General features: G+C 37.3%; 1 protein-coding gene across 4 annotated transcripts in view; it reads left to right on the forward strand.

Annotated features, from left to right (window-relative positions):
* Positions 1–11,423, forward strand: part of LOC123514381 (membrane-associated protein Hem-like) — a 215,930-nt gene extending 204,507 nt beyond the window's left edge. For 3 of the 4 annotated variants that reach the window (XM_045272263.1, XM_045272265.1, XM_045272264.1), the window contains one exon: positions 6,903–11,423. In XM_045272263.1, the coding sequence (XP_045128198.1) occupies positions 6,903–7,007 (105 nt within the window). In that variant the 3' untranslated portion in view covers positions 7,008–11,423. The remainder of the gene's footprint in view (positions 1–6,902) is intronic. The other variant, XM_045272267.1, reaches the window with a different exon arrangement.
* Positions 11,424–22,366: the final 10,943 nt, after the last annotated feature.

Here is a 22,366-nt window from a genome sequence, read left to right on the forward strand (position 1 = left end):
GTTAAATTTGTTATAATCGGTTCGCTTAATGAAGTTTCGCTTAACGAAGTGTTTTTTAGGAACGTAACCCCTTCGTTAAACGGGGGTTGCCTGTAATTTGTTTTCATATAATGAATTATATACTTACTAAAATGAAGTACTCCAGCTCTGACACCTGGTATAAGGGCACCTTCACCCTCTTGCCCTCCATGACGAAAGATGAATGGACTATATAGCTTATAAAAATTTGCACAATATATGGCAATCATGAATTGCCATATTTCTGTCTGTACAGATAGCCTAAAGCGTATTATATCAGAGTGAAGCATCTCATTTGCGGTAAACACTGTTATTTATTGTTGAAAAGAGTCCCCTAATATATCTAGCATTTGCATGCCAGTATGTGTAGCAAATGGCCTGTCATGCAAAATATACATTATTTCAAACACGAAATAAATTGCGTGCGAGCAGAGAGAGAGAGAGAGAGAGAGAGAGAAGCTTCAATATGTCAGCACACACACACACACACGAAAACCTACAAAAAACTACGAATGGAAACACTATGAGAGAGAGAGAGAGAGAGACAGGGGAGGATAGGATTATCACCTGACATGTGAGACTGATAAGTTTCTCTCTCTCTCTCTCTCTCTCTCTCTCTCTCTCTCTCTCTCTCTCTCTCTTTCTCTGTAAGCTGGTGGCTGTGGCTGCTAAACCTGACGAAACACAGAAAAAATAAACCTTCATGTGAAAACTTATTCTTGTCTGCAATATAATAGTTACATATATTCATTTTCCTAGATAATATACATATCTAAGAGAACGAATAGCTGCTGGTTTTCTTGGGTACACTCATCTAAAACGCTTATGGCCCGCAAGACGTAATAATACGTCCCCGGACTAGAGGTAAGGCTTCTGGACGTATATATACGTCACCGGACTGGCGCGTGTAGCCACCATGACGTATATATACATCCCCGGACTGAAGGGGTTAATCCTTTTACTGTACTATGATGCACTCTCGCTTTGTTTACTCTCAATGGAAGCTCAAGTCAGGGGTTAAACTTGTTATAATTGGTTCGCTTAACGAAAATTCGCTTAACGAAGGGTTTTTTAGAAACATAACCCTATTGTTAAGCGAGGGTTGTTTTGTACTAGTTAACTCTTGCATTAGAGGGGTGGGTGAGAGAATGAACTCTGAATCCAAACCACCTGATGCCTTTCAGATTATGCCCATCATAGGCAAAGGCTAGGCCCTTTGCTGATACCTGTGGTTGATGTAAGCAAGGGCATGCTACCATGAAAATTTTTTTGCACCAACAAACAAATAATGACTGAAATAAATTAAACGAATGAAACGGCCTCCAGTATCCTGCAACCCTTAAGTGGGCAGGGGTTGTGCTAAGAATTGCTGGACTAAGAAAACCTGAAGGATGAGAGGGAGGAGACCTGTGGGTGGGCAAATGGTGGGGAGGAGTAGGGAAGTAGTGAAGATGCTGGCAAGGAGGAGAGTGGATATTTGTTGCATGCTGGAAGTCCAATACAAGGGACAGGGATGCAAACTGTTTGGCTGTGGAAGGAAGCGCTACGAGTTCTGGTGGTCAAGAGAAAGGAAGAAAGCAGGAGGTGTAGGTTTGTTAATAAGAGAAGATCTGGTGGAGGATATGATACAAGTGTAGAGGATAAATGCAAGAATAATAAAGATAAAGATTGTCATGAGGAGGAAAGTCATGAATATTTTTCAGTATATGCACCACAAATTGGTAGACCAGAGGAAGAAAAGGAAGCCTGGGGTGTGTTGGATGATGTGACAGCAGTGGCGGATTCAGAGGTACTACTCATTGCTGTATACCTAAACAGGCATATTGGAGATGACAGAGGAGGATTTAAAGAAATCATGGGCATTTATGGATTTGGAGTGAGAAATTGGGAAGGAGAAAGAATGCTGGAATTGTGCCAAAGTAAAGAGCTGAGGGTGAAAAATACTGTTTAAAAAGGATACAGAGAAGAAAATTACATACAAGAGTGGAGGAGCAGAAACACAGATTGATTTCATGCTAAAGCAGAGACAAAAGGAAAATAAAAGAATGGAAATTGAATGATAAGGAAAGACAGACAATTTTTAAATGAAGGTGCAATAGAAAACATTACAAACAGAGGAGGACGGAAGAAACTGAGTAAAAATGTTCTGTAGATTGCAAAGGAAGTCTGTGGTGAAACCACAGGACACTGAAGAAGGCAAAGAGAAACATGATGGTGGAATGAAGCAGTAGAGAGGATAGTGCAGGAAAAGAAAAGGACATACAAAAGGTGGCAGAGAACACAGAGTGATGAAGATAAGAGAATATAAAGAGAAAGCAAAGGCAGACTAAAAGGCTGGGGTGGAAAAATTGGGATGTAGAATGAAATAGTTGAGAAATAAAAAAATATGTTCAAAGGTGCAAAACAAATGAAGAAAGAGAAGAAAGATGTAACTGGAGCAAAATATTTAAAGAATGAAAGAGGAATTACCAAGATAATGGAGGAAAAAATACTTGGGAGGTGGAGGTGCTACTTTGAATTTGTAAACCTATTAAACAAGAAAAATGAACACACCCTAGAAGAGATGGATATGGTGGAAGGTCCAATAGCAAAAATATCAGGGGAAGAGGTGAACAGAGCATTGAAAGGAATGTAAAGTGTAAAAGTGCCAGGTTCAACAGGAATGACCAGTGATTTAATGAAGGAAGCGGGTGTTATAAGAAAATTAACAATGGTGTTTAGAGGCATAATTGACGAGGGGAAAATTCCTGAAGACTGGAAAAATAGTATGACATTGGCAATCTATAAAGGAAAAAGAGATGCCCTGGTGCAGAAAGTATAGAGGAATTCAACTATTAGTTCATGGAATGAAACTTTCCAAAAGGTATTGGAGGAGAGGTTGAGGAAACTGATAAAAGTGGATGTTTAACAGTTTGGTTTTTGTCCAGGAAAATCAACAACAGATACAATTTTTATCATGAGGCAATTACAGGAGACATTCAGTGAAAGGAAGAAGCAGCTTTTTTTTTGTCTTTGTTGATCTAGAGAAGGAATTTGACAGAGTGCCAAGAAAAGCAATGGAGTGGACACTAAGGAGACAAAAGTGCCCAAAAGGCTCATGACTGCTGCCATGTCTCTGTATAAGGAATCAAGATCTGGGATGAAAACAATGGCAGGAGTATCAAGGGACTTTGACATAAGAGTGGAAGTACACCAGAGATCTGCTCTTAGTCCATTACTCTTTATCACAGTAATGGAGGAGGCTACTAAAATTGCAAGAGTAGATGGCCTGTAGGAGCTACTCTATGCTGATGATTTGGTATTGATAGCAAAATCAAGGAAAGAAGTGACTGACATGTTTAATAGGTGGAAGGAAGGGATGGAGTAGAGGGGACTGAAAATTAACATGGAGAAGACAAAACTAATGATGACCAGAAATGAAGGTAGAGAAAGAATTCAGTCAGGAAGATGGCTATGTGGATGTTGTGGAAGAGGAGTGGGAGCAAACTCAGTGTTCTGTACTATGTGTAACAAATGGTGTCACCAACGATGCTCAGGTCTGTGGAATCTCAGAGGGATGCAGAACTTTGTACGTCCAAAATGTGTGCAGGAAGAGGATGGTGGTGGTGACGAGGATGTCGGGTTGGAGGTGATAGGTTTGTTGGAGGAGGTACAATAGTTCTACTACTTGGGAGATATGTTAGACTGTGAAACAGGTATAGAGAAAACAGTAAGGATAAGAGTAGCAGCTGCATGAGGAAGATGGCGAGAAATTGCCAGTTTATTGGTAAATCGCAGCATAAAACCGAGGATCAGAAGTAGGGTATACGAAGCCTGTGTCAGATCTCTGCTCTTCTGTATAGAGCAGTAACATAGGCATTGAGAAACAGACTGACAGATATTCTACTTAGCTGTGACCACAGGATGCTGAGGTACATGACAGGAATGAGGTGGCAAGTTGAGAGGTCCAGCATTGAGGTAATGGAGATGTGTGGAGTTAAAGACCTCGCTTTTGAGCTGAGGAAGAGAAGTTTGAGATGGTTCAGACACATGAGAAAGGCAGAGGGAGGGGTGTTGAGCTAGGTGGAGGAGGTGAGGGTTGGAGGCCAACAGCGAGTGGGAAAGCTAAAGAAAAGATGGAGGGAGTGTGTGATGGAGGATATGAATCTGTTGGGAATAGAAAAACACATGACTCAGTATCTCCAGTTGTTGAAAGCAGTCATTGCCCGTCCAACCCCTTCCTAAATGGAAAAATGGAGAAGTTAAATGAAAATTATTATGATGATGATGATGAGAGAATGAAGAGAGTCTTGTGGACCAGTGCCATGGGAGGAGTGGAAGCATGCAGTTAGTAAGATCAAAAGAGCAGTTGGTATGAAAATAAAAGTTAAAAATAGTAAGGGATATAACATTATGGCAATGAGAGAGACCCATAAAATCATCTGTATTTTGCACTTTGTGAGTTATAAATCCCATTTGCTGATACAGGGAGAGTGGGATGGCCTTTGCACACTTCAGTCACTCAGATCTATAGCTCTACTCATTTTACTGGTCAACCAATCTTAAAACAATAAATAATATCGGCACCACCTATATGGCAACCACCCATATGCCATAGTGGCAGCAGGGATGAGTCTGATGCTGGTGTGAGTTTGTCTTTTTTCCTTACATTATAGATGATCTTTCGAACATATCTGAATATTTCCCAGACATGGATGCATAGATGATCGTGATGATGGCTATGATTCTTGTAGTAATGATAAGGGTCCTTGAGGCTAAGATGAGGGAAGTTGAGGAAGGTCAGAGGTTGATATTAGACATGTTTTCTGACAACCGTTCTGATTTACCACCATACTTTCTCAGTTCTGTGGACTGAATCCTGCTCTTGGACACTCATCACATGTGTCTTTCTCTGGTGCCTTCAACATTTTCTTTGATGATGAGCTGGTTGATAAGTTATGTGACTGGGTGAATGAGAGAGCTGTCTGAGTTTTTGCCACATATCCCAAGAAAAATGGTTGTGTGAACATAATTATTTTACACCTTGTCACACATGGTGACATGCATACCTTTCCTCCTCAAAATCACCGTTATAATGCAATGAAATAATAACAAAAACAGGCAAAATAATCCTTGAAAAGATTTTTTTGAATTACAAATGGCATCTGTACACTAGAGAGAATGGTGGTGGCTGGCTGTTTGTATTATGCTGATGGCCCCACATTACATGTTTCAAAGTAAAGTGGTTAGGAAGCCATAACGTCAAAAATCTTGTTTCTGCAACTTCTATTTTTTCCTTGTGTTCTTATTCCTTGTCCATGTCTCATAATATGCACATTAATAGTGACAAAAGATTGCAACATCCCTCCTTTTATCTCTATACTATTTGTACTTATGTCCCTTAAAATTATGTCTTTTATGTAATGTGTTTTCTGTATTTCCCCATATTTAAGTTTATCTCAAGAATGGATTGACTATTTACTTAATGTACTGCATTTCTTATATTTTGCCTTGTTTAAATTTACCTCAAAAATGTGTTTGCTCTCCATTTTTGGGCAGGAAATTAGTGCATTAGGCTGATCATCTGTTTTTTATAATTTTGGTACCATATGTAAGGTGATAACCTGCTACATCTACCTAACTAAGAAATCAATTATCTTATAATGCCATGCCAGTAATATGCCAAAAATAGATTTGAAGACAAGGAATAACTTTGGCTCATTCTTATGATTTCATTTGCATTTGTTTTCTTATCTCCTGTCTTCACTAATGTTCTGGTTGAGTTGAATTCAGTATTTCCTCTTTAGCAGTTTCATTAGTCTTAGCAAACCAACTCCAGAAGTAGAATTCACTAGTAGCAAATGGTACTATAAATGGGAACATCATTCTTTATTCTTTAGTGAGGTCCAAGTTTAAGAACATAAGAAGATAAGAACATATGAAAAGAGGGAAACTGCAAGAGACTTTCAGGCCTACAGATGACATTCCTTGTATGAGCAAAGCTACCTAATTCCATCTATCATTCCCATCCATAGATTTATCTAACCTTCTTTTAAAGATACCTGTTAAGAGGTTCACCCCTTTGATCTGTATATTATACTGTAACTGGTTGAAGGCAATGACATTATGCAAGAAACATTAACAGGAATATAAAACACAAAAGATAATATATAACATTTTGTGGACATTCAATCATTCATTATTAAGCCTGATGTGGTGGTTGTATAGGTACACTTAATTCTTAGCACACATACCAATCTCATTCATATCGACCTTTATGATTTTCTGCTACCACGTTTTCTACTTTTTTTTTTTTTTTTTTTTTTTTTTTTTTTTTTACCTCAAAACACCAAAGGTATGGTCAATGAGACCAAAAAGCAGTGTCAGTAAGATGGATGTTTAAAGGTTAACTGAAATCAAACTGATTGCTTGCAGATTGGCAAACTGGGTTAACATCATTCTGTGACAGCTTGGTGGAATGTCACTTACTAAATTCAGATCTATGCAGTGGTTTGAACTTATTACCAGAACTGTACTCTAGTTTGCCAAACTAAGACATGCCAAGCAAAAGAGACCATTGTACATTTTTCATATTGCAAGAGTTGATCACTTCTATTTTGACTAAGTTGAACTTTAAGTTAGATTTATTCTTAGATGAATCTTAAACTTTCAGGATTGAAACACTTTATTCTTTAATGAACATTTTGAAAACAGAGTTTCTCAATAGAATGATAGACTGATATGTTATTGCCAGTATTATTACCTTGTCTGACATCAAGTAGGGCAAAGATTGCATCAGTGAAGTCAAAATGAACTAAGTTTATCTTGTTCTTGTAGGGGGAAGAAAATATTGTATCATTGAAGTTAGAGAATACTTAGTTTGTTTGTTTTTTTTTTCTCCCCAGATTGTTGTTGAGTCACCCTTCCTGACGATGGATCTTTTAGAGGCTTGCTTCCCATATGCACTCATCCGTAATGCCTACCACACGGTTCATAAGTCTGAATACTGAGGCAAGATTCTTCAGCCCACTGCAGCATGAGCAATTCTAATCCACCATACTTCAGCAGTGAGAGAACAATGAACATTATGCTCACTACAGATATTGCTAAGACTTAGTTTTAGATATACATATATGTTTTGAGAAGTCTTTTTCAACAACAAATGTGATGTGGTATATTTAAGGTTATGCAGTAAGATTTTTGTAATTCTTTTTATGAAATGATATTTAGCATTCATCATTCCTATTCTTCAGTTTGGGTGAGTTGTTTAACAGTATTATACATGGATTGTTTGAATTTTGTGGATATTACAGAAAAATTTTTACAACAGACTTTCATATTTTTAACAATTGCTTTAATATGACATTTATCTCTCACTTTCCTCTCACTTTCACAGTTTTATCATTAGTTATGAAGTCAATCACATACTACTAATCTCAACAATGTGGTCCTGCATCTTTATTTATTTATTTATACCATGTCGGCTTTTCACGGGAATTTATGGGCTAAAGGGGATACTTTTTTTGGGTACCTCCTATCTCAAAGCCCACCCGCTAGGAAACCGCTGCCCCAAGTGAGGAAGCCCAACCTACACTCGGACCGTGGACAGGATTTGAACCCGTGCGCTTGGAGACCCCTCGGACCCCAAAGCACGCATGGTTCCACTGTACCACGGCAGCCCTTTATTTTATTGTGCTTTTTTGAGGTATTTTGGCAATAGAAACTATAGTTTAGTGAATTTCATGTGCAAAGGTTTACATACAGATGAAAAAGAAAAAGCTTTTCTCCTATGATTAACAAAAACTATATTGTGTTGGTATGTCATGTCACTGGTGTTGTAACATTTATAATGTGTTATGAATTCACAGTTCATCTGTAAGGATGAATATATTTTCTTCCACTGAAATATCCATTTCTTAGTGACAGTGAAAATAAGCAAATGGAAAGCTGAAGTTGTCAGATGTAAAATGTAACTGTCTTCATTACTCGTACTTCCAAGCCAGTACAGCAACACCTGCAAGTTAAAAGCTCACATACTACTATTACTCCTAAGTAAAACCACCCTACAAGTTAGATCACTATTTTTACTTTTTAATGTAAATGCCATAAAAGAATAATGTAATTGATTAAAAACATAGCATGCATATAATAAGTCATGGAACTTAATTTCACAAGTGTGCCAAGATATGGGCTGGATAGTCATGGTAATGTGTAGCCAGAATCTGTGAACTAGATAGCCAATAACTGAGATTGTGTATGAGCTAAGTGGTCATAGAGTGTGCTTATCTGGCTCAATTATTGATCAGATTGAGGAATGTCTTTGCTGACTAATCAGATATCTGTACACTTGACAAAAGTTGAATTCTGGAGCACTGATACAAAAAATTTTATGTAGCCCAAATTCAATGAAACTTGTAATGGGGGTGAGTGTGCATTCATAGCTTGATATAGCGATTGGTTGCTTGGCTCAATTTTCCACACCAATCCAGAACATCGTATCTACCTTTAGGTGAAGATCATGTTTGAGATCAAATTTTCAGCCAACATCTTTCCTTTAAATACCCAGTGGGATCTATATTAGTAGGGATGTGTTTGCAAAACCTTTCCATTTCATCTTTCAAAACAAGATTCAAGTATTTTCAAGTATTGTATGAGGTGGTATCAGAAAGTTACCTCACAATAAATTCCTTAATTCTCCAATAGTTGTGCATCTCCTGCTTTAATTTCATCTTCATCTTCAGGAATAGATAAGAAATTGCATGGGATACATGGATAATGACAGCAATCTCCTCACTGGAACTCTGATGATCTTCATGCACAAGTTGCTGAAATGTTTCTACAATTTCAGAGTTTGTCCTCTTTCAATGATGTTCTGCCTCTCAAAGCATTCTTGTAACTCGAAACATCTTATATTAGATTTTCCATTGCTTCAATTCTATATATCTGGGAAATCATATCAAAAGTTTTTTGCATTCGATACAGAATTTGATGTTCACTCCTGAACAAGTTTGCAGTCCATGATGAAATTACAAATGAGCCTTTGTATTTGGTGCAGGTTGCAAGTTCAAAGATAATGCTGGTCAACAGACTGTTCAGTTATTTTTTACTGATTAACCCCACAGCAGATGCTTTTTGCTGAAATCTGTTGACTTGCTCTGGAACTATCTCAGAACTCTTTGATACTACTTCATAATGCTATATATTAAAGGTTTAACTTAAATGTAAGAAGTTGCCTTAATGTGCAATGGGTTACTGTAATTTTTTGTACCGTATCATTACTGTTGTAGCATGTGATGCTTCTGAAAATTATGTACAGTATTGAATCCCTATGTTTGGGTTCTTTCTGTCTTTTTCCTTACTAAGCCACAATACCCGACCAAAGGGGATAGCTGAGATAAGACATACACATGTATGATCATGACCACTTACTCACAAGCTCTAATACAGAATTTGTGTGTTAATTATCTAAATGGAGAAGATACATAAAGAATTGTAAAAAAGAAATTAATGCTGCATGTACTGCTAAGAACATAGTACTGCATTCATGTAGGAATTAGAGCTCTTGAAGTACCTGTTTATTGAACAATGCCTCTAATTCAACAAATTCTCTCTCCAATTTCTGCATCTTTTAATGTATAAAGTTTGAACTTATAAAGTAATAATGTGCCTGAAGTTTAAGGCATGTCAAATGTTGACTTATACTGTACATGTAATTCATATCACATTGAAAACTAATCTTGAATGTATTTTGATTTTTTGTATTGGAATGGGTTTATGCACATACTGCTTATCAGTACAAACATTGTTTTGATTATTCTTTAGTTTTTAATTAGTATTGTGTGTGCCTTTCTAAGATTGTGTTGTTTAGTTTATAATCCAAGATCAAAATATGAATGTGATTTTTTTAAAAGAGTATGATTTCAATAAACCATATTTTGTCAGTAGTCTGTTTTGTGGTCAGATTTATTTTACATACTTTTCATCATTAAATTTATGAAATGAGCTTAGTCTGTATGAGGTGTTGAGCCAAAAGTCAGTTTATAATGAAATAACACTTGTGAAATTTCAGCCTCTTTTACTGCTTTGGTTATCTTTTCTGTTAACATTCTGAGCACTGTAAAAAGATAATTTGCATATGTACACAGAAAAGGAAAACATTTTGTCTTCTTCATATTATGAAACTGTTTAAGACCCTGTCACAGAAAAAAGATCCCTTAAAAATTTGAAGTGGGTATGGAGAAATATTTGTCCAGAAGTTAATGGGTTAAAGTCCTATAAATGAAGACATTTGCCCCTTTGGCTGTAAACATCTTATATTCCATTCTGATTCCATACAGAATGTACAAGGCTGACCACATGCCTGTACAATATGTGGTAGACTAAGAGGTATACATTTACAACCAGTGCAGCAGGAGTGTCATAGACCAACTGGACATTTAGTGCCACTCCTTCAAGAGTACTAGTGTGGTATACACATACCTTACTCCCTTATCTGACCATTTTTATTCCCTGATGTGTCTATATAGAAATTTTGTAACTGGTTATCTTTGTAGATGTATTAATCATACATGAACAGATTATTTCACAGACTGTATCTTATTTTAGTTTTTATGTAACAATAAATAGCTTTTATATCTTTATGCATTCTAGCAATCTTGACATGAGAATATGAATGGTATATTTTTTTTCTTTCTTTTCTTTTTATCAATTCTATATTGAAGATTAATCTTGTGTCCACTGGAGGCCTTTAGGCTGAGGTGTGACAATGCTTGTGAATGTCAATGTACTCAGTTGCATGTACTAAACACACATATCCTGTCTCAAGTACCCATCTTTAAAGGGAGCATCTCCTTGTTAAAGTGTATAGGAAGATCCTTATCATATGTCAGGTACCAAGCTGTTAGGAACAAGCACAGTGTTTTTTTTTTTTTTTTTTTTTTCCTCCACAGGGGAGATATCTTTCTGCATAGGTTGGCTTCTGTTAATTGCAGTATCCAATTGTTAAAGTTGCTTCATGATCATCACCATCATCATCTGTATTATCACTATTATTATTATAACTGCAATTTGACCCCCCACACACACACACTTCTCCAACAGCAGAGATACACATACGCACATCCTGTAAGGGAAGGAAAAGTTCAGCATATTGTGAGCAGTTCATTCAGTAACACCATGTATTCATTCAGCTACTGTTAGGTTCTTAAATCTGTGTCATAATTTTTAGCTAGTTCTGTAACTTATTTGAATGCACATCATGAATTTAACAATGCACTCATTAGTCATTACTGAATATTCCTTAAATTTGAAAGCAATTCAGGTTATGTGTGCTTCTATTTCCATAAGGTTCTTCTTTGGTAATCCTTGTGTTAGGGACAACTTGTGAATATCAGTGTCATACAAAACAAATAAAGTGACATATGTTATTTTTTTGTATCCTAATTTCTCCTTTTTCAGAATCTCTCTCTCTCTCTCTCTCTCTCTCTCTCTCTCTCTCTCTCTCTCTCTCTCTCTCTCTCTCTCTCTCAATGTAATGTATATTTATGTATATGTCCTGTATAGGCAAGTGACAGGACTTGGCATTGCCTTCTCCCCTGTGATTCATTTTTCTACTCGATTTGCATTTTCCTTTTCAGAACTATGCATGTTGATAATTACAATATAATGAGAAGTTTTTTTGCTACTATTATAATAATCAATTTAGAGGATGAAGTAAACTTAGTGATAGAAGTAATTGCAGCAATTAGTAGTGGTGGTGGTGGTGGTGGTGGTACAGTAGTAGTAACAGCATAATCACCATCATTATCATCAGCAGCCGCACCAGCATCACCGTAGGCGTAGTAGCAGTAGCAGCAGCAGTAGTAGTAGTAGTAGTAGTAGTAGCAGCAGTAGTTGTAGTACAGCAGCAGCAGCAGCACTACTACTACTACTAGTAGTAGTAGTAGTAGCTACAACAAAAACAACAGCAGTTGTAGCAGTGGGATTACTTACCGTACTATACATACCTAGTGCTATAAAAAATAAAAATAGTCGTGATGATGGTGATAGCAGTAGTAAAACATAGTGGTATTCCTTTATATTTAGCTATCAATTTAGAATAATCGAAATTTCTTGCGCGACTATTTTAGTGTTTTTAATGATCACTATACATAGGAGAGGCAAGAGACGCGCCCCGTACAGAAGGATGAGAGGAGGAGCACGCTGCGCCATTGTTTTGTTCCCTTCTGCCCCGCCAGCGCTGCTTGTCCTACAGCCACGTGCGTGTTCTGTAAGTTTCATGCCAATTTCATTAGATTTAGCTGCCCTTGTCCAAGTATATAGTGTCCACCTAGATCTGCATGTTCACACGGTGAGGAATGTGTGGCTATTCGGCATGTTTGTTACTTATAATGAGTGTTGCGGCAGTGAAACGTGAGGTGGGCTGGAAAACTGTCTCGCCAGTGTTGCCCACCCGCTTTCGATGTTGTTATTCATAGATATGGCTAACCCCCGATTTCCAAATGTTTTAAGGATTTGGAAGGGCAACTGTTTGATTTGTTTAGCAATTTTTGTGCTAGTGATGTGAGGCAGGTACTCCGGGGAGCGCCAGGTACGCTACCAATCAGCCCAAACACACGGTATTCCAATTTCCTGGCAGAATTATTGGATAGAAGAGGTATTTTAGTGAATCATGGTGGGTGGCTGATTCTGACTAGACAGCATAGGTTTCGTTGTTTTGGCAAGCCGCATCATATAGGTAGTTGAATCCTCTCCATCCTACTGTAGCCAGTAGGGTAGTTTTCAGAACCGAGCCGCCAGATGTCGTCGCTATTGCATGTCTCTTTGTGACATGAGCGAGAAGATTGTTATTCTAAATCCCATGTGTATACAGATGCACAGAACACTGATTATTGATACCTTTGAGGGTTTTGTTTTATTAATTTTAAATGTGCATTATGGATAACAGAGTTGGTCAAAACAAATATTGGTCAATTTGTAATTTTATCCAGCCAAGGAATTTCTGATATTTTTATTTTTTATTTTTTAAAAAAAATTTCCTGGTGAGACATGTAGTGAATCAATTGATGTTTTACATAATTTCCATGGCAAATAGATAGTTTTTAAGTTATGACTTTGGAATTATTGCAGTTTCAACCAGTACATCACACATAACTATACACATTCTTACAGTCTAGATCAGTGGTTCTCAAACTATGGGTCGCGACCCAAAGTTGGGTCGCGAGATCAATTTTGATGGGTCGCAGGGACACAGGAACATTAACATGCTTTCAGTGTCTCAGTGTATTTCAGTTTTTAAATTGAATTATTCTTCTTTAACCACAAATTACTTTTGTTATGTATGTTCATCTTCCCCCCACCTCCCTCCTGGGCACCACGTAATGGTGTCTCTGACAGGAATGACTCCTGTATCAAACGCGTATGTTGGACTGGCAGTGGGCCCATGCAGGCTCGTGTATATAACTTTATATCATTGTACATTTTCTTTCTCTTTACCTTACTCTGGGTCGCGAAGGAATGAAATGTTCCAAATAGGGTCGCTCATGAAAACGTTTGAGAACCACTGGTCTAGATCACACTTCTACAAGCATTTCTAACCCCATTTTACCTTATCGGAAATTATTAATAACTTCAGGACAAAATTTCTAAGATTTACCTCAATTTTAGCTCTGAATCCTTTCACAGCAGTCAGTCAGAGGGTGCAGAGTGTGTTGGTGTGTTTGTTATTAATATTGCGCAGGCGCTGTAGCAGTCTGTCAGTCAGTCACGTTACGTGATGACGTATAATGATATGGGTTGCCTGCTGCCAATCACAAAAATTATTGTTTTTCTTGCCAATCACATGTGGGTATGTATGGTTAGGGAAGTTTGGACTGCCTCACTGTCTGTGGAGATCATCACTTAAGCAATGGCTACTGCACAGGAAACATGATGTGATGGATGTTCCTACACACACTGGGAATTTATAGCCAAGTTCTATGAACAGTCTAGTGCTGCCATACAGTTTCTCCATGAACACAGTGTATTACCTGAGTCAAGGAGTGTCCCTATTGTAAATTGCCTTGCAAACTTAGGGAAAACAGACACCAGTGGTATTGCAGCTGCAACCATGCGCTTCCAAAACAGAAAAAAAGAAAACAGTGCAATTTCACCGTGTCAGACTATAAAGGCACATTTCTAAAGGGCACCCATCTTCCCGTATGGCAACTGGTAATTGGTGCTATTCTGCAACCACTGGCTGCAAAAAGTGTGAGACCACTGAACCATCTTTTGAGTGCCTCAAGTAGTCTGAGCATATGATTGTGGACTGGCACAGTTTCTGGTCAGAAGTGACTCAATTGGCTAAGGAAGCAGGAGCTTGTTGGTGGGTTAGGTTAGGTTAGGTTGTTTTTTTATTTCCCTAGACTTTTTTAAGGGATCAAAATTTTGCTTGTTTTTGGTTTCTCCACCCTAAAACCCCACTTCCCCAGGATGTCCCCAAGCTTGTTAGACATAGGGAAAAAGAAATGAAAGATAAGGTATATTGGTTGAAACTGCACATTTACCAACTTTTCAAACTTAATGCCTACCTCTCAATCCCTAATGATGTCAGGACACCTGTGGGAAATCTGGGTTTTAGGGTAGATTTTTTTTTTTTTTTTTTTTTCTTATTAATCTAAAAGGGAATTATTACAAAGCAGACCAAAATCCACCAGAATTTTTTTTTTTTTTTTTTTTTCCCCATAGATAAGTAATGGCAGTAACACATTCGCAATATTCCCCACAAGAAGACTGCCTGCTGCTTGCCTTTAGATGCTATCAGTATCCAGAGGATTTGCCTTCTGCCACTTCACCACCTGTAGTTGTTTGCAGCTTCTTTATCTCAGAGAAGGGTTTAAAAACCCAAGATCTTTTTTATCTATGGTTTGATTTTATTATGATGATTTGGTTTTATAGCATGATCTTTTGCTTATTTTTGTAATCTATGTAAACTCTACTTTCAAGTCTTTCCCTCTTTTTAGCATACCTATTATACTCATGCACCTTATTTTGTTATGTAAATGGCCTTTATTTCATAATAGGACCTTCAGTTTCACTTGCATACATTTTTTTTACAGACCCTTTAGATTTCATAATTTCAGGAAGGTTAATCTAAATCTTTTTATTTTCACCCCTTCGCTGGTGATTTCGCTACTCATGATTTCACTGAAAATTAAGAATGTACAAATAGTAGCATGAAAAATTCTTCATTCTTTTAAAAGAAAATCTAATGTTGATATGTAATGTCAGTTGTATTGCTTTGCCGATGTTGGTTTCGTTAGGGTTTAGCTTTAATATGATGCTGCAGGGCTTCAGGAAGGCTACCTTAGTAGTTCTTTCATCTTCATACTGTTTCCATAAACTGCCATGAAGTGCTGTCTGTTTAATAGATTTTCTGACATCAAAGTCATTTGTTTGTTGTTTGACAGTTGCTACTTCTAGCTTTTCCCGCGCAGTGCCCTTAACATCTTTCGATAGTCTGCACATGAAGTTTCTGAAACATGTTCACCATAGAAAACTAGACTTTGTTCTTCTGTACACTTTACAAACACATGTATTTCGCATTCACCACAATATTGCTTAGGTATACTTACTTACCTGTATTACAAAAGCGATGTTGCCATTGTTCACATATATCACAATGGCGACTATAGACCATCTTCCTGCAGAGCATACGCATGTACTGCACTTATCTTTGACAGTGGTAACTCTCAGATTAAACTGATAGCTTTCAAAATACTACTTGCCATTCATGAAAATGTCAGTCTATTTGACAAACATTGATGTTTACATGTGTACAAGAGCAAGCCATCAATATGACAATAAAGATATATTTAATAAAAAGTAAAAAGTTTAGGTAGCAAAACCACAGGGGCAAACACTCCAGGTGGCGAAAACTCTGGCACCTGCTACCATCTGGCTGTCACATCACCACCTAATGTAACTAATCCATCCTAAGCAAACTAGCTAAATGTGGGCCATGGTTCTTGGTACGAAACCAGGAACACTATCACACACAAGCTGCCCGTGTTCTTGTTATGCTAGGCAAACTGCCCACTAACCAAGACAAAGCCTAATCAAAATAAACCAGAACAAAACCATGCCGCTTATACCTCAGCCTGTGCTTTGTCCTGGAACTGCATTTGCACTTCCTCTTGTTGAAGAAAAGTAAGTAAAAGAAACTAGAGAAAAGCTGAGACGTGCGCGATGGCAACTTTAAAGTCAGAGCCCAACCTATCGACATGATATATGTATACTTTACCTTTCTAAATTGATGAAATATTATTTAATATTCCAATATGAAAAATTTAGTCACATTCTTTTTAGTTCAAATGAAAGGTTTTTATTACATATATCATGTTTACTTTTCCATTGGGATAGCATACGGAGAACCGGGATGGATATGAAGCCATCCCAACTTGGTTCCGCTAATCCCGGGCAAGTTCCAGCTATCTAGAGCGGATGTTCCTGGTTCCGCGTATCATAGGCCAGTGTGATAGGGCCTTGAGGAAGATGTAAGGAAAATTATAAGCAATTTGGATATTAATAAATCAATGGGGCCTGATGGCATATCTGGGAGGTTGCTAAAAGAATGTAAGGATCAATTGTTGAACCCCATATTTGATATTGTGGAAACCTCCATATGAACAGGATTAGTCCCGAAAGAGTGGAAAAGAGCTGATATTGTGCCTATATATAAGAATGGTAGTAGAATGGAACTGCTAAATTATATACCAGTATCGTTAACTAGTATATTGTGCAAGGTATGTGAAGAAGTAATTAAAGCTAAGTGGAGTGAGTATCTAGAAAGTGAAAACATTCTGAGTGAAAGACAGTTTGGTTTAAGAAAAGGAAGATCGTGCGTATCCAATTTATTATGTTTTTATTCAAGAGTGACTGACATACTACAACATAGAGAGGGATGGGTGGATGATATCTACCTGGACTTGAGAAAGGCCTTTGATAAAGTACCACACAATAGACTGATGTGGAAAATAAGAAAGATTGGAGGAGTAAGTGATAAACTAGCAAAATGGATGGAAAATTACTTAGTGGGAAGAGAAATGAGAACAGTGGTGAGAGGAAGGAAGTCCGAGTGGAAGAACCAAACAGGTCTGTACGCACGTGTGTGTGTGTGTGTGTGTGTGTGTGTGTGTGTGTGTGTGTGTGTGTTTACCTACTTGTAGGTTTACAGGGCCTGGGCTTAATGCTCGTGTGGCCCCGTCTCCATATCTACACTTATCCAATCTTACTTTAAAAGTATGCACACTCGTTCCAAACACTACTGCTTCATTTAAACTGTTCCACGTCTTAATACATCTTTGCGGGAAACTATATTTTTAACATCTCTCAGACATCTTCCTTTTCTTAGCTTTTCACTGTGCGATCTTGTGCTTCGAATGTTATATTCTTCTCACATGATCAGTTTCTCATTATCCACTTGATCCATTCCTTTAATCAATTTATAAACTTGTATCAGATCCCCTCTCTCTCTCCTCTGTTCCAGGGTTGGTAGATCCATAGCTTTTAGTCTCTCCTCATATGTCATCCCTCTAAATTCTAGAACCATTCTTGTAGCCATTTTTTGTAGTCTCTCCAATTTCCTTATGTGTTTCTTTTTATGAGGGGTCCACACTACTCCTGCATATTCCAATCTGGGTCTTATTATAGTACTTATCAATTTCTTCATCATTTCTTTGTCCATGTAGTGAAATGCTACTCCAATATTCCTTAGCAAATTATATGTTTCTCTAAAAATTCTATCAATATGGCTTACCAGTTGATAGTTTTCTTCCATCATCACTCCCAAGTCCTTTTCCTTTTTTACTTTCTCCAGTTCTACTCCATCTCCCATCTTATAGATTCCTACGGGTCATATTTCACTCTTTCCCATTTCCATGACATGACTTTTGTTCACATTGAATTCCATTTCCCACTTTTTACTCCATTCCCAGATCTTATTTAGGTCTTCTTGCAGTATTTCACAATCCTCCTTTTGCTTTATAACTCTGCACAGTTTCGTATCATCTGCAAACAGATTTATGTAGCTGTTCACTCCTTCTGGCATGTCGTTAATATAAATGAGGAAAAGTATTGGTGCCAATACTGACCCCTGTGGCACTCCGCTTTCTACTGTTCTCCACTTGGACTTCATATCTTTAACTACCGTCCTTATTTCTCTCCCCCTCAAATAATTTTCTATCCATCTCAATGTGCTTCCTTTTAAGCCACCCTTCTCCTCTAACTTCCATAGTAATCTTGCATGTGGCACTTTGTCAAACGCCTTTTTTAAATCCAAGTAAATACAATCTCTTGTACTCTATCAACTATTCTAGAATAGAAACTCAATAAATTAGTTACACACGACCGTCTTTTTCTAAAACCAAATTGGCTATTTGATATTAATTTGTTGTCTTCAAGGAACTCGATCCATTGTTTCTTTATTATTCTTTCACACATCTTGCATATTACACTAGTTAGTGATACTGGTCTGTAATTTAAAGGTTCTTCCTTCCTTCCACTCTTATATATGGGAACCACCTCAGCTCTTTTCCATTCTACTGGTACTGTTCCATTTTCTATTGAGCATTTTATGATGTTATATATAGGACTTGCTAGTTCTTCCCTACATTCTTTCAGTGTGTGTGTGTGTGTGTGTGTGTGTGTGTGTGTGTGTGTGTGTGTGTTTATTTACCTAGTTGTAGTTTTACAGGGCCTGGGCTTTATGCTCGTGTGGCTCTCATATCTACACTTATCCAATTTTTCTTTAAAACTATGCACACTCGTTGCTGACACCACTTCCTCACTCAAACTGTTCCAAGTCTCAACACATCTTTATGGAAACTATATTTTTTAACATCTCTCAGACATCTTCCCTTCCTCAGTTTCTTACTATGCAATCTTGTGCTTCTAATGTCATATTCTTCTCAGGATTAGTTTTTCATTATCTACTTAATCCATTCCGTTAATCAATTTATAAACTTGTATCAGATCCCCTCTCTCTCTCTCTCTCTTCTCTGTTCCAGTTTGGTAGATCCATAGCTTTTAGTTTCTCCTCATGTCATCCCTTTAACTTCTGGAACCATTCTTGTAGCCATTTTTTGTAGTCTCTCCAACTTCCTTATGTGTTTCTTTTTATGGGAGGTCCACACAACTCCTGCATATTCCAATCTGGGTCTTATTATAGTACTTATCAATTTCTTCATCATTTCTTTGTCCATCTAGTCATCTAGTGAAATGCTAATCCAATATTCCTTAACAAATTATACGTCTCTCTGAAAATTCTATCAATATGGCTTACCGGTTGATTGTTTTCTTCCATCGTCACTCCCAAGTCCTTTTCCTTTTTTACGGTTTCCAGTTCTACTCCTTCTTCCATCTTATAGATTCCCACTGGTCGTCTTTCACTTTTTCCCATTTCCATGACATGGCTTTTGTCCACATTGAATTCCATCTCCCATTTTTTACTCCATTTCCAGATCTTGTTTAAGTCTTCCTGCAGTATTTCACAATCCTCCTTTTGCTTTATAACTCTGCACAGTTTCGTATCATCTGCAAACAGATTTATGTAGCTGTTCACTCCTTCTGGCATGTCGTTAATATGAATGAGGAAAAGTATTGGTGCCAATACTGACCCCTGTGGCACTCCGCTTTCTACTGTTCTCCACTTGGACTTCATATCTTTAACTACCGTCCTTATTTTTCTCCCCCTCAAATAATTTTCTATCCATCTCAATGTGCTTCCTTTTAAGCCACCCTTCTCCTCTAACTTCCATAGTAATCTTGCATGTGGCACTTTGTCAAATGCCTTTTTTTAAAATCCAAATAAATACAGTCAACCCATCCCTCTCTCTCTTGTACTCAATCAACTATTCTTGAGTAGAAACTCAGTAAATTTGTTACACACGACCGTCTTTTTCTAAAACCAAATTGGCTATTTGTTATTAATTTGTTGTCTTCAAGGAACTCGATCCATTGTTTCTTTATTATTCTTTCACACATCTTGCATATTACACTAGTTAGTGATACTGGTCTGTAATTTAAAGGTTCTTCCTTCCTTCCACTCTTATATATGGAAACCACCTCAGCTCTTTTCCATTCTACTGGTACTGTTCCATTTTCTATTGAGCATTTTATGATGTTATATATAGGACTTGCTAGTTCTTCCCTACATTCTTTCAGTGTGTGTGTGTGTGTGTGTGTGTGTGTGTGTGTGTGTGTGTGTGTGTGTTTATTTACCTAGTTGTAGTTTTACAGGGCCTGGGCTTTATGCTCGTGTGGCCGTCTCCATATCTACACTTATCCAATTTTTCTTTAAAACTATGCACACTCTTTGCTGACACCACTTCCTCACTCAAACTGTTCCAAGTCTCAACACATCTTTGCGGGAAACTATATTTTTTAACATCTCTCAGACATCTTCTCTTCCTCAGTTTTTTACTATGCGATCTTGTGCTTCTAATGTCATATTCTTCTCAGGATTAGTTTTTCATTATCTACTTAATCCATTCCGTTAATCAATTTATAAACTTGTATCAGATCCCCTCTCTCTCTCTCTCTCTTCTCTGTTCCAGTTTGGTAGATCCATAGCTTTTAGTCTCTCCTCATGTCATCCCTTTAACTTCTGGAACCATTCTTGTAGCCATTTTTTGTAGTCTCTCCAACTTTCTTATGTGTTTCTTTTTATGGGAGGTCCACACAACTCCTGCATATTCCAATCTGGGTCTTATTATAGTACTTATCAATTTCTTCATCATTTCTTTGTCCATCTAGTGAAATGCTAATCCAATATTCCTTAACAAATTATATGTCTCTCTGAAAATTCTATCAATATGGCTTACCGGTTGATTGTTTTCTTCCATCGTCACTCCCAAGTCCTTTTCCTTTTTACTTTTCCAGTTCTACTCCATCTCCCATCTTATAGATTCCCACTGGTCGTCTTTCACTTTTTCCCATTTCCATGACATGGCTTTTGTCCACATTGAATTCCATCTCCATTTTTACTCCATTTCCAGATCTTGTTTAAGTCTTCCTGCAGTATTTCACAATCCTCTTTTGTTTAATGACTCTGCACAGTTTTGCATCGTCCGCAAACAGATTTATGTAGCTGTTCACTCCTCTGGCATGTCATTTATATATACGAGAAAAGTATTGGTGCCAATACTGACCCTGTGGCACTCCGCTGTCTACTGTTCTCCACTTGGACTTCATATCTTTAACTATCGTCCTTATTTCTCTCCCCTTAAGTAATTTTCATCCATCTCAATGTGCTTCCTTTTAAGCCACCCTTCTTCTCTAACTTCCATAGTAATCTTTCATGTGGCACTTTATCAAAGCCTTTTTAAATCTAAATAAATACAGTCAACCCATCCTCTCTCTCTTGTACTTTATCAACTATTCTAGAGTAGAAACTCAATAAATTTGTTACACATGACCGACCTTTTCTAAAACCAAATTGGCTATTTGATAATATTTGTTGTCTTCAAGAAACTCGATCCATTGTTTCTTTATTATTCTTTCACACATCTTGCATATTACACTAGTTAGTGATACCGGTCTGTAATTTAAAGGTTCTTCCTTCCTTCCGCTCTTATATATGGGAACCACCTCAGCTCTTTTCCATTCTACTGGTACTGTTCCATTTTCTATTGAGCATTTTATGATGTTGTATATAGGACTTGCTAGTTCTTCTCTACATTCTTTCAGTATTCTGCCTGAGACTTCATCCGTCCCATTGCCTTCTCTTCATCTAATTCCTTCATCAACTCTTTTATTTCAAGCTTGGTTACTTTAATCTCTTTCATATATCTCTCTATTACCCTGTGGTCTTTCAAATTTGGATTCCTTAGTAAAGACCTCCTGAAATTTACTATTTAACAGTTCTGCCATACTTTTGGGTCTTCCACCATTCCGTTTCTCCTTTTAACCTTTCTATTGTTTCTTTTGTTTATTTTTCCATTTATGAATCTGTAGAACAATTTTGGTTGTTCCTTACATTTTTCGACAATGTCCTTTTCATAGTTCTTTTTTCTTCCTTTCTCACCTTAGCATATTCATTTCTTGCTGTTTTGAAGTTTTCCTTATTTTCTGGATTTCTGTTTCTCTTCCACCTTTTCCATGCTCCATCTCTTTTCTCCTTTGCCCTAGCACATCTTGCATTAAACCAATCTTTCTTTCCTTCTTCTTTAGGTCTATATTTTGGACATATTCCTGACTCCTGTTTTGTATATTTCCAAAATAAGTTATATTTCTCTTGAACCGTCTGAGTTTTCCATCTCCTCCCAGTTTATGTTTTTAAAATAGTTCTTGAGATTCTCAATATCAGCCTTTCTGTAATTTAATCGGTCTCCTT

The sequence above is a fragment of the Portunus trituberculatus genome, chromosome 37 (assembly GCF_017591435.1).
Source record: "Portunus trituberculatus isolate SZX2019 chromosome 37, ASM1759143v1, whole genome shotgun sequence".
Classification (NCBI taxonomy): Eukaryota; Metazoa; Arthropoda; class Malacostraca; order Decapoda; family Portunidae; genus Portunus; species Portunus trituberculatus.